General features: G+C 43.1%; 1 protein-coding gene across 1 annotated transcript in view; it reads left to right on the forward strand.

The window, feature by feature from the left end:
• The window catches only part of LOC109319014, a 13,435-nt gene extending 12,789 nt beyond the window's left edge, over positions 1-646 (forward strand). Inside the window, exon 7 of the mRNA XM_019548532.1 lies at positions 492-646. Coding sequence (XP_019404077.1) covers positions 492-646 — 155 coding nt within the window. The remainder of the gene's footprint in view (positions 1-491) is intronic.
• Positions 647-13,410: the final 12,764 nt, after the last annotated feature.

Raw genomic sequence — 13,410 nt, forward strand, 5'->3', positions numbered from 1 at the left:
CTGCACACGTGCCCAGGAGGAAAAAGATAAATACAGCCTGCAAAATTCCTTGTGGGGTTCAGAGTAATCTGAGTTTTTGACTCTGCTCTGACCCTATTTGCAAATACACCTTTTGTGCCATCTAATGAGTGTGTGTCTGTGATTTTTGTGGCCTCCAGAGAAATGAACCGTTTTAAGCATCACCTTCATTTCCTGCGTGTTAAATGGCATCTCTACAAAATGACTGGTAGACACAGGTGCAAGCTGCTGTACTCTTTGACCTGAAGAATTTTCCACAACTCCCCTCTCCTCTGCTGTTGTAAACACTGTAGGGATTTCAAATAAAATAGTTCCTCATCCTGTTTCCCAACCATTACATGTTTCTCTTGGTCTTGTTTCTGATCAACATGCCTTTCTCCTTAGTCCTTGTTCTCCTGTTAATTTATTAGGCAGAGATTTACTTTGTAAACTCGGCTGTACTATCTATTGCTCTCCTAATGGTGTTTATTTAGATATCCCCTGTGATAATGAGATAGCAGTACTTACTCAGACACATGGAGACAAGTACCGTCCCGTTGCTTATTATAGCTCTGCTCTTGACCCAGTTGCAGCCAGATTTCCCCCATGTCTCCCTCCGAGCTGTAGCTGCAGCCACCGTCACTGTTGAACTTTCTTCCACAGGGTTGAGTTCCGATTTCCATTGTAATCTCCTATTGCCCTGCACAGAAAGGTAAGCTTAAAAAATACATGTTCTTTGAAATAAAGAAACACACCCATTGTCCACAGGAGTGGCTATGGTGTGAAGAAGACTATTCCTGCTAGTCTACAGCACTTATTTCTCTGAAATCACTTGGGGATATGGGGGTGGACATTGTTTGCTTAGTAGCTAGGGGGTGGGGAGCATGTTTAACTAGACAGGAGCTAAATTTGCATCTCATAGGTATAACCCTGCACAGGGAACCATCTGGAGTTGCACAGGTATACAAGGTAGCTCTGTGTGTGCTAGCTGCAGAGGAGTGAGCTGTATAGTTGCTTTAGCACCAAGCTAATTGGCTTAGCTAGCCAAGTTCCAGGTAGGGAGTTCCAGGTAGCTGCAATATCTCTGAACAGTGTTGCCTTGAATAGTGTACAATCCAGCTGGTGAGCCAGTATGTATGCACCTAGTGGCATGTTCCTGCATTGTGGCATAGAGCTGCAAAGAGGCAAAATGCTACCTTGTTTCTGAGGAAGCATACAAGCTGGTACCTCATGAGAAGAACCAAGTGACTTAAGCTAACCTCCCAAAAATGCCTTTAAATCAAAGCAAATTTGTCATGTATTTGATTGGTCAGTCTAATAATAGCCTCTATTGAGGAAGAAAGGGATTTCTGACTTCATTAAGTCATCTTCTGCTTACACAGTAATATTTTTCTCACAGGTCTGAGGTCTGGAGCTGACTGAATCCCAGTGCTTGTTGCCTGCCCCTGCTCCTGCCTCTGCTCCTCCCCTTTTCCCCTCCTTTTTAATTTTTGTAGTCAAATTACTCTATTTTATATACTGGTCTGTGCACATCCTTTCACAGCATCTGATGAATTGAGCTGCACTTCAGGAAAGCTTTTGCTATATATCTCTAATTTAGTCTATAAGGGCACTTGTACACATGACGATTTGCCCATGTACACATGATGAAATGTGACGAAAATCACCATTTGGCTAACATAATGATGTCACCATGTATACGTGAATGAGGTTTTTGTCATGTCAACAATCCCAGAGCATGGCAACTTAGACCACCTCTCAAAGTATTTTAGTTTGATCTTGGCAAATCGTCCCATCATGGACAAAAAAAATACATCCCATATACATGTCACATACATGCCAACTTACCAATTTATGTGTCCTGAACCCCCTTACCCATGAGGTGCCGCTGCAGTTCACTGGTACTTTCTGGAAATTTGAAGAGTAATTTGTAGGTTTTCTGTGTAATAAATGTTTTAGCACACAAGGTGTAGCTACAGAGCCCAACATGGATCAATCTTCTGCTGACCTCCATTTGTAAGTTCATTAATTAAATAAAATAAATATTTTAAAGAAACCTTTTTCTGTTAGTCATTTCTAAATTCACTCTACTGACAACTATGATGTGTTGGTGTGTTGAAGACTGGGGTGCTTGAAATATGCCAGGTACCCAGGAGCACAGGAGCATTCTTGAAAATCATGTTACAAGCCTCCCAGTTATTACAGGAGACTCCCTCACTGGTAAAACTTTGAATAGCGCATGGAGCAATTTGAAAATTTTTGACCTGCTATCCATAACAGAGTGACAGTATAAATTGACACCCATCATGTCACTTTAAAGGCGACAGATTGAGACAATGTGGAAAAAACTGCCATCACACATACAAGCAGGTCAGATGCAAATCTACTCTGCCTTCTGGATCTGATGGCCCCAGCCTAGTGAATGTGAGACTTGTTCTGAAGTTACAGCCTGGCCAAGAGATGTAAAATCACATATTGGCCATTCATGAAATACATTTCGCAAGAGCTAGATCTTAGTCCTGGTGCTTCTACTCAAATTCCAGGTGAGAGGTAGTTAGACTGTAGTCAGAAGGCAGGGTAGCTATCTATGCACTGCTATAAACTAACTAAATAGAGAAAGAGAGTGCGAGTGAGCACAAGTTTTTATGAACCCAAGTTTACTTCATCAAATGTTGCTGTTCTTAAAATACCTCTTTGCAACTTCACCTGGGGGATGAATTCTTCATTTCCTGCCCTAACCTATTCTTCAGCTTTGCAGAACACCTGGCAAGCTGCAATTCCCTCAGTAGTATTTATTTATTTATTTATTAATATTTATTTATTCCTGAGGGAGGGGGGAATTGATGCCTATGTGACTGGCATCAGTTACTTGGGTGAGGGGTTTCTACCTGGGGAGCTGGAATCTGCCTGGTAACAGGTGATATATTTCAAATTGGTTGGCTGACAGCCAACTGGGGCTGACCTTCACTGGACTAGGTGAATGAGGTCACAAGGGCTATATAGGTTGGGGGGGGAAGGAGGCTCTCTTCTTCGGCCATGAGGTAAAGCAGCAGCAAAGCAGGGGAGACAGAGAAGCCTTACCATCTGGACCTAGCTCTCTCTCTCACCCCAAGACTTCAGAGGGGAAACTGGAGAACTCTGGAAGAAGCTTGTGAATAAGCTACTTGCGATCTGATTAGATATTTAGCTGGCAGTAACACAGATGCATCATCAAAAGGCTACCTCAGCCCCACTGTTTGCTCTTTAGGATTTCTAAGATATTGCTCAACCCTGTACCCTAGTTTACCCTACCCCTTGTAATCAATAAAGTTCTCCTTTTTGACTGGTGTGGGAGACTTATTGAGGGGTGGGTCTAAATTATGCCTAAGAGACCCCTTAGGTCTGGGGACTAAGGGAGACTTTACTTTTTGCCCCCTGACTTGGGGAAGTACCCCAAGTGCCTGTACTGGGTCGAGTACCTGTCGGACTATTAGGCCTGTGTTTCCCTGAGGACACAGGGCCGAGACAGTCCCTTCTCGGGGTGGTGGCAGCCATGTTACCCCCAGACTAGCGAGTGTGCTCCGGGAGAGGGGTCAGCCAAGCATAAGGCGCCCCTAGGGAGGCATTCAGAGCCTGGAAGGTGGGCAGCTCAATGCAGGAGCGCCCCCTACTGGCCCGCCACAGAAGCAATCAAGCCAGAGATATAGCAAACTACTGCTCAGCTGATACCACCAGGGTGAGAAGCCAAGGAGAGGTGTTCAATGTGGCCTGTGAGGAACCCCTGCAGCTGTTGTTTGCCCTACCACCTGACAAGAGACTGTCTATAGCTGACGTCCTCCAGCTGACCATTGCCTGAATCTCCTGCCTCAGCTACGTGCCAGATGTGAAGAGAAGTAAGGAGAGAGAATGAAAGTAGAAGAACGGGAGAAGGGTTATTTGTTTATCTTTGCATTTACTTATTAAGGACTGTGCTTAATGCTATAGAAAACATAAAGGGAGCAGTGGAGCCTCCTTATTAGGTAGGTCAGAAGGTACTCTGATGAAGGAGGGGCAGCTGACTGAAAGATTACAAACTTGGTGGAAATTTAGCTTCCTTGAAGAGCTTTTTCTTTACATGTTGAGGGTCAAGGGAGATATGTTTAGAGTTGTTAATAGTAAAAAACAACAGAGAGGACTGATCTAGGGCAAAGGGTAAGGGAAGAGAATAAGGAAACATTCACATGCATACAAACACATACACAAAGACTCAGGAGAGAGAGGAGCACTGTGATGGCTTCTAGAAGATGGAGTGCTCTTTCTTTTCTTAGTTCTTGTTAACAGGGGCAAGGCCATCATCACAGAATATAGTCAGACTCATGGGAGGAAAAGACAGAAATCTACCACAAGACTACATTAAAATGATGATTATTTAACAGTTGACAGCTTGTATCACTAGTTTGTATTCAAGTACCACTAAAGTCTGAAAAAAAAAATACTTTAAAAATGGCATACAAAATCTCATGCTCCCTGGGGACTTGGAAAAAAATTTTTGAAGCAAAATGTAAATGAAATACAGAGCATGTTCTACTGGATTTTGTTCTGGTTTCTAACCAGATGCCAATTCCATCTATAATGGATTTGGTTCTCTTTTCACTTGCACCAGTTTTATACCAGTGAAACCCCACTTACTTCAGCTAGGTCTCCTCTGCTCATACCAAAGTTATCCAGAGCAGAATTAGGTTTGTTTTTCAATGTTCCAGCTAGGCAATAATCCCTTTTGGGCCAAATTAAGTGAGGCCAAAAACTCTCACAATGGAAGAAAACAAGGAACAGTTTAGAGTTGGGATAATATTTAGGGTGAGGCAGCAGGTGTATCTACACGTGCACATTTACTGCACAGTAACTGAAATTACTGCACAGTATGGGTGCGTGTCTACACATGCACATCCATACTGCACAGTAAATATGGCAATTTATACCAATTTGAGCATAAATTTGATACCTGCATCATGCAGGTATCAAATTTATGCCTGATTAGTTACTGCACAGTAACACAAGAGTGGACGCCTTACTACGCAGTAACATTGTGTGTGTGTGTAGATTGACCTAGGACTAACTTTAGTCCCAAGCCAGTCTACATACAGTGTTAATGTGCTTTAACAACTGCACATGTAGACACTGGCATATTCCCATTCACTGCACAGTAATTTGCTGCACAGTAAATTTAAGATGGTATAAATGCACCTGTAGACATGCCCAGTAGTCCATAAAAGTGCTGTAAAGACAGTCCCTTCAACTGGATCAGAAACAAAAAATTAGAACAGAACAAGAAAAACTATTGTAACTGCAAAATAATCTAATGAGTTCAATCAAAGGCTCAGTCCTTTACTGGCTATGACCAGTCATTCTTCCTTTCTAGGCTCAGTTTCCAATCATCCAATTCTAGCTGCAACTGCTTCCCTCATGCATTCCCTTTGAGAATGCTGCCTCCAGAATACTTCAGATCTTAATAGCCTGTTACTCCATGCACAGTTTTAAACTTCAATCTGCTACAGTTTTCAGTTCAAAAGGCAATGATTTTGAACTGCCAAAGTCTTGCACACAAAGAGAGACCTAAGAATTTTAAATACCATATTCATTCATATAACCCCCACACCTTCTCCAAATTTAAGCGATCAAAAACTGGGGCATGTGTCTTAAATAACCCAACATCAAAGAGATTGTTTCCAGACAAAAAGCAGAGTTTGAGCAAGAGTCCCCTTGTCAATCCTTTCCCACTGCTGCAGTGTCTACCTGACCAACACTACAAGGTTAATCCTCTCACAGATGCTGACAAATTAAGCCTTTTACAGTGTCATTCTTCATACAATTAAAAGGCTTCTGTGAGAAGGTTAACCCCATAGCTATTGAGGAGTGATGCCGACAAGGGGACACTCCTTCAGTCCACTGGCATATATGCCTCGTGCTGAGCCTGTGACCTGGAGGATAAGAATGAGCCCCATCTGCCTTAACTCCCCCCACTGCCCTAACCCTAACCCTTCCACTCCCCCCCCATTCAAAACACCCACCCACAGGGTGGTCTATAAATTATGCAAAAGGCAAGGATTTCTTAGGGTAATATCTTTCATTGGACCAACTGTGTAGCTTGGAATGCAATGAAAAGCATGTCTAACTTTATCCCAGCTATATAGTTGTCCAATAAAATGTATCACCTTAATGAAGAAAGGCACCAAGCAGCAGTGAATGTAGTTGATGCTTTCATAGTTGCCTTCAGCAGTGATGATTAAGGAACAAGTGTTTGCCAGTAGTCATCAGATAGGCTTTTTGGACACATAAGGTAAAATTTGTCTAGTTAGAAAGTGCCAATTTTACAGGGTCACTTTCTGATCTTAACGGGAAGCTTAATATGTTTGTGTATTGGTCTAAAAACATAACACTGTGCTCTTAAAATTGCAAAAATAGAAAAGAAAGATCTTGATAGCTTAGAAAATTATCAATTTTAAACCTTCAGCCAGCATTTTGACCTGTTACATTTCTTTGTTAAGGAACAGAAGCAGCAGCAGTAGAGTCTGCACACATTGGAGATAAAGGGTTTATGTGCACACCCATTCCATCCTATGTGCATATTTTCCAAAAAAAGGCACAAAGCTTACAAAGCAGAACCAAACTCTAAAAATCACAATGGCCTTATTGGAGTATTGATTAATATAACCATTAATTGGTACAACTCACAGAAAGGCTGGCTTTGCTAAAACATTGACCAAAGCAGGCCTTACTCAAAGCTGATCACACACTCACTAGGGTTTTAGGCTACCTACACACATTCAAATAATCTGGGAGAATTCTCCCAGATTTGTTCTCCTGATAGAAGAACTTACCCAGATATTTGAATAGTGCATACATCTCAGCATACTCTGCAAGCTCTCTCAGTCTGCCTGGTGGCAGGTAGCAGCAGTGCATAGGGCAGCCTTGACTGGCTGACCCAGACTGCCCATGGTCAGCCCATGTTTCCCTGCAGCACAATGTGGGGATTATAAAAGGCACAGAATCCAACAAATGTCACACTGTGTCCCTGGGGCATGGTTGGAGGATGCTAAAGGACTTCTGAGAGAAGCCATAGCATGTGGACATTCGCTGTCCTAAAGAAAGTCTCCTGAGGGTGATGTAACCTTGGTTGTTCCCAGATTATATGCTTATTTTTCTCTGTCATCTTTGTATTGAGGGACTACTGATGACATATTCTTCAGATCTGCCTGTGTTTCTTCTAATGAAGTTGCTCCTTTTTTTCAGGAGCCATGGGTCAAAACTCGCATGCATGGTACCACTGCTAAGCTAAAATAACTTCACTAAAATCCATATGGTTATTCCAGATTCTGAGTCAGGGCTGAGAATACTGACACCAGCTTCAGTGAGATTAGGATCTAACTATAATGACACAAGTTTTATCAGGAGAAGAGAGAACCCTCAAATGCAGGTTGTTTAAGCAGCTTTTTATTTTCGTTTTAATTCTCTTCCACTGGAAAAAATACAATGCACATGTTCATGCCTGGAAATTTAGAGAGAGTCATGAAGTGCTGAAACTGGAAAGATCTGGAAGATGTATGGCTTCCTCCCAGACTTTCAGGCTGTGTTTGAAGGTTATGTCCAAGCTTCCTCTTTTTTTGTTGGTACTTTAATTTTTGTGCATATATATGTCCAGTGCTGAGATAGCAGCTTGTTGTTACTAAGAGAATGAAGTTGCTACTGCTCACCCCCAACCCCTGCTTTTCTAATTATGCTGATTTGAGTTGCCAGTAGCAACCAAAGGCCTTGAATTTGACACAGGACAAGGGGATGCAGAGGCAATTATCAGCAGCATTCACCCCCTGGGGCTCTGGAGCTGTGCCAGTGCAATGGCTCTGGCAGGTATGCCAACAAGCTCCATGGGCTGCAATTTAACTTCACACAGGCCTTGTGTAACCCATGGGCCACCAGTTGGACAGCTCTGAAGTAAGCAATCATGCTACATGTCATGTCTGTGGAAATCTTGGCACGGTACATGTGAACCTGTTTTACTTTTCCTTGGTTTTGATTCTCTTCACTATGAATTAGAAGTTTCATAGTTAGTAGGGTAGGAAGGGACCTGAGCAGATCATCAAATCCGACCCCCTGCCCAGGGCAGGAAAGAGTGCTGGGGTCAAACGACCCTGGCTAGGTGATTATCTAACCTCTTTTTGAAGACCCCCAGGATAGGAGTGAGCACCACTTCCCTTGGAAGTTGGTTCCTGATCCTAGCTGCCCTGACTTCCTTGTTGTGGCAGAGACCAAAATGTGGTCTGGGTCTGTCCTGGGGAATTACTTGTTAAATTTCAACCCACCTTCCCCCTCACTCTTGCATGGCTTTGTGCTTTTTGCAAAGGTAAATGGTAGGGTCCAGTCACGTCTTTTGTCTGCTTCCTTTTGTGAACCCAGCTGCTGGTGCTTCTGTGGGAGATGCTTTTCCCTTTGACTCAGAGGGTGCTTGCAGTCTGCCTACTCAAAGTTAAAAAAAAAATACTACCGTCCAGGATTAATAGTCTTTACTCTCTAGCCCAGAAGGCAGACTAAGGAGCTGCCAGGCTGTGCTCTCTCCATGAGACAACACATGATCCTTTAGGATGAAATGGATTCTGAGAACCTGTGACATTATTGCTAATCATTGATGCCTTACACTTGCAGGGCAAATCCTTTAGAAAGCCCCTACATTCCAAGGGACTCTCTCCTTTCTCATCTGTATCCTGGCAAATTCAGTTCTGACAGGTACATTTCCAAAGACATTCAGGTGATGGAAGGCTTGATTTTTAAAGGCACTTAAAGTTATCTACAGGTCCAGGTAGATGATTATCTGTATGTTTAAGTGCCAAACACCTTTGAAAATTGGGCCTTAAAATGATAGGTTTCCCTGAAATTCAATGGACGCTGTGAGACATTAGTGGGGGTTAGGCTTCTGAGGTACACATCAAAGGCATGCAAGGGCCTAACTCCTTCTGAAATCAATACATATAAATCAATGGGAGTTGGGACTCTCTGTGAAGGATTAAGGCACTTGCACTAGGATCCTTTTTGAAGCCACATTTAAATCACCTACACGCTTCTGAGAATTTTGCTCCAACTTCTTACTAGAGAGATCAATTATTAGAAATGTGCAAGCTGTCAGAAAAAAGGCCAGTAATGGATAAAATAACTTGCAACATTTGCTGTGCAGTTGTTTGCAAATAGGAAGAACTGAAATAACTTCCTGGAGACTAGGATGAGGAAAACACTCAAAACATTTTCCCAGGTCTGCCTTGAGATGTTTATTATTATTATTCTGCAGAAGGAAGGCATAAATGCATCAATGAACCACAAAAACAAACAAACCCCCCCCCCCCCCGCAAACTGCTGGCAGTAAATTAATTAACATTTTGTTGGCATTCTGCCAGAAGGGCATATCAGTCTTGCTCCCGGCAATATTTCAGTTCTTCCCATTTGCAAACAGTTGCAAAGCAAATTTGCAAGATTGCCATCACAAACCAGGCTAGGTTTATATTTAATTAATAGGCAGGTAGATGAATACCCAGAGGTCCCATTCAGGGCAGAACACATAAGAGGGTGTACACCCTTGTGAGTGAGGCTTGAAAACCCAGGGGGCCTCTGTTCTATTGCGGGCTCTGCCACTGACTCACTGTGTTGGCCTGGGCAAGTCACTTCACCTCTTCATGGCTCAATTTCCCAGCTGCAATAAGGAGTACTAAAACTGGCCTAACCAGGGGACAGTAAGGTTCAATTCATTTTTATTTGTGACATGCACTGGGATATACCTACAAAGGTGTTACAGAAGTGCAAAAAAATCCATAACAAGGATTTGATTTACTATTACTTCTGTCCAGTTTTATGTCTCTACAGCTGCAGTTATTTCAATTAATTTAGTCTTGGTACTCCACGTGGCTCTACCAGTGCCCCTCAGTTCTGTCCTGCAGCCTGCTAGTATCTCAGTCCTGGATCCTTTGGGCTAATTCTATGTAGGCATCTCAAACATGATCTTACCTACATCCTGCCCAGGAGTGACTCTAGTTTCAGTTTTGTCTCTTACCTACTCTGTCAAGGCACAACACTCCTGAGAGATGGGGCTCCCTTTGTTTAGTTCTTTGTTTCTTTCATTATTATCACTTGTTTGGAGGGTGGCTTTTATTTCTATGTTGGGCTCCTGGCTACTGTTGCTCATCTTCCTGCAGTCCCACATTTCTTGGAAGGTAGCAGGAACACAGGTAAGTGAGCATGTGTTGCGACTGATTTGTTCCTGCTATTCCACACTCCCCTGTCACCTCTGCTGTGGTGTGGGGTATGACCGCTGTTGCATGTACCTTTTTTCTCCCTATATCATGTCCCCACTGTTCTGCATTTCTCAGCAGTGCTATTAGCTGTGTGGGTGTCAAGTCTCTGTTTTATGTAGAATGTGAGCACATTTTTCTTTTTCTTTCTCTGCACTGCACTTTAGCTTAGCCCCAGTGCAAAGTGTGCAGAGGGGTGTGTGTGTGTGTGTGGGGGGGGGAGTCAGCTGCGCAGTATGGTTCATTGTGTTTTTTCCCCTATTTCCCCCTTCAAGTCCTGCCACTACACACTTCTGCAAAATAGTCTGTACTTTGGATGCTCCCTGCTCTGTGAGTTTAGTGGTTTTCCTTCCCCTGCTGCTGTTCATTTCACCATCTGTTCCTGTGAGTGCCTCAATGCTTTGTTTATCCCTACTGACCTTTTCAACCTACATTTTCCCTTTCTCAACAGTGCCCCCCTTCCCCTTTCCTCTTTGCTGTGCATTTAAAACCATTTTTATTTAAAACCCTTTCTTTCTACAAGTTCATTCATAACATCTGAATTCATGTAAATGCCTTGTAAAAGCTCAGACCTCTCTGAACTAATTGGTCTCTAAGGGCATTTATATACATGCTCTGGGAGTGTGTGTGTGGGGGAGGGGAGGTGGCACTTTAATTAGAGCTTCTCTGACAGCTGCTGTAATTAAAGCACCCAGAGGATCATGTGCATCAGCCTCTCCACACTGAAAAATGGCAGCGGGGGTGCTTTAACTAAAGCTCTTTAAACAAGCTTTAATTAAAGTGCCCCCACCACTGTTTTTCAATGCAGGGACACTGGTACACATGACATTGGAGGCTGTTGGAGCACAGTAATTACCATTCTCCAGCAGACTCAATTAATCGCATTGTAATTACAGTGCAACAGCACTGCCTCGCAGCATGTGTATAGGCATCCATGGCTATACACGTGCTGCGGTGTGGGGGAGGTGTTTTAATTAAAGCAGTTTCCAGAGAGCTGCTTTAATTAAAACATCTCATTGTCACATCTATTAAGCCCCTGCACATTTAAAAATGGCCTCGGGATGCTTTTGCTAAATCTGAGTCAACAAGGTTTAGCTAAAGCACCCCCATGGCCATTTTAAAACACACAGAGGTTTAATAGATGTGATGATGAGGCCATGCTAGAGAGTTTTAATTAGAATGCGGAGCAGACTTGATTAATTGAGTCTGCTCCACTACTTTCTCATTAAAATTCAAATGAGCATGTACATAGGTTGCTTAAGGTAATACCCTGCCCTGCCTTCTGCCTGACTTCAGACTAATGTAGCTAACTACCTCCTTGTCACCAGGTGCAAGCTATAAATCTAAGGCCAAGTTCTACTCCATCTAGCGTGGGCACTTCTAAATAAACTTAAGCACTTTGGTGCCATTTTATACCTTGTTCAAGGCCATGTAAATCCATTAGTGCCTCTCTTTGTAATGAACTGTCATCTGATCCTTAAAACTACATCACAAACAAAGCAAGAAGGAAAAGGAGAATGTACCGTCCTTTGTATCAACAGTTTTTCAAGGACAGGGGCATGAAGGAATAGAATTGCAATTAAGTCCATTTTTATTCCTAATTGGTGGATTTGAATTTAGCTTAAAGTGTGTATTGTGGACTACTTTGTTGTGATACAGGGTGCAACGGACGGGTGTACAGACGGGTGTACAGATGGTGTTCCGTGAATATGTGTATGTCTGAATTGATGCAGAGCATAAGAAGTGTGCATAGGTGTCTGTGTGTGCATACAGTGCAAGAATGTGATGTGTGGAGTTTATGCATGATCAGTAGGGATCCTGGTTTTCTCTGATTTAAAAAAAATCCCCAATTATCAGTTACAAAAAAGTTAACCCAAATCTACATTTTTCCATGATTAAAATGAAACACCCCTATATATCTATCTTTATATTAGCTGTTTCATTTAAATCATGGAAAATGTGGATTTGCGGTTACTTTTTTTTTTAACCGAAAATTGGTTTGTTTTTTTTAAATCAGAGAAAACCAGGATCCCTGGTGATCAGTATGGTATTTGAATGTGCATTTGATATGATACAGGGTAGGTGCAGTGAGTGAGGTGTGGGCAGGTATGCAGGATATGGAGTCTGTGGGAGTGAGCTTGGTGTGTGGCTATGTTTGATGTGGTACTAGGCCCGTGTGGTGCATGTGCTGTGAGACTGTGTCTTTGGTGTGTGCAGTGAGTGTGATACGTAATCATATTTCTTTGATGCAGCATATTTGCATTTCACTTCTGCACTTCACTCTCAGCCTGGCCTGTACTACTACTGGCAAGAAAATCCCCTTCCCCAGGGCAGGAGGCAGGTGCTACTACTCCTCGTTGCTGAATGGCAATGAAACATGAGGTTTTCTGCCACCTCCCTTGCAGGACAGAAGGAGGGTGTAGGAGGCAGAGATATCATAGGGAAGAGAGAGCTGCCCTGGAGATAGGCTGGGCCCTGCCATCCATCAGGACCCAGAGAACAAAGGCCAGGCATTGGCTAGAGAAATATGTGGGCATTGCCAGGAAGATAAGGTAGAGAGGGAATCTTTGCTGGGTGGTGATCCTGGGAAATGGGTCTGTTCCGGGCCAGATTAACTCTTAAGTGGGCCTTAGGCAAACAGACTTGTGGGCCCTTACTTAACACTGTATATTTATGTTCCTTTTTTTCACTTGATAATTATAATATGTAAAATAAGCACAACTAGCCCCCTTCTTCACTTAGGGCCCTAGGCATATGTCTAGTTTGCCTATGCATTAATCTGGCCCTGGGTCTGTTGGGTAAAGGATACAAAGGGCTTGCATGGGGCAGCAGAAGGACCCATGGAGCATCAGCAAAGTAACATACCCCAGTTATCTGACCCCTCTCTATCTGAAATGGCAGCTGACTTTTTCTCTCTGATTCTGCTCTGAGCTGCTATTGCAAATGTCTCTGGATAAACTCTCGCAACTGTGTTTAACTCCAGGCCCCCCTGTCAGACCCTTTTGTACCTTCTTGGGGATATACGCCCAGCACTGGGACAGGAGGGTATGTCTGAGGATGTCACAAGCGATTCCAGGTTCCAACAGTAGAGAAACGGGCTGCAGTAAGAAACCATGAGCAGTGGGTA

Source organism: Crocodylus porosus, unplaced genomic scaffold, assembly GCF_001723895.1.
Source record: "Crocodylus porosus isolate Cpor-Errol unplaced genomic scaffold, CroPor_comp1, whole genome shotgun sequence".
Lineage (NCBI taxonomy): Eukaryota > Metazoa > Chordata > Crocodylia > Crocodylidae > Crocodylus > Crocodylus porosus.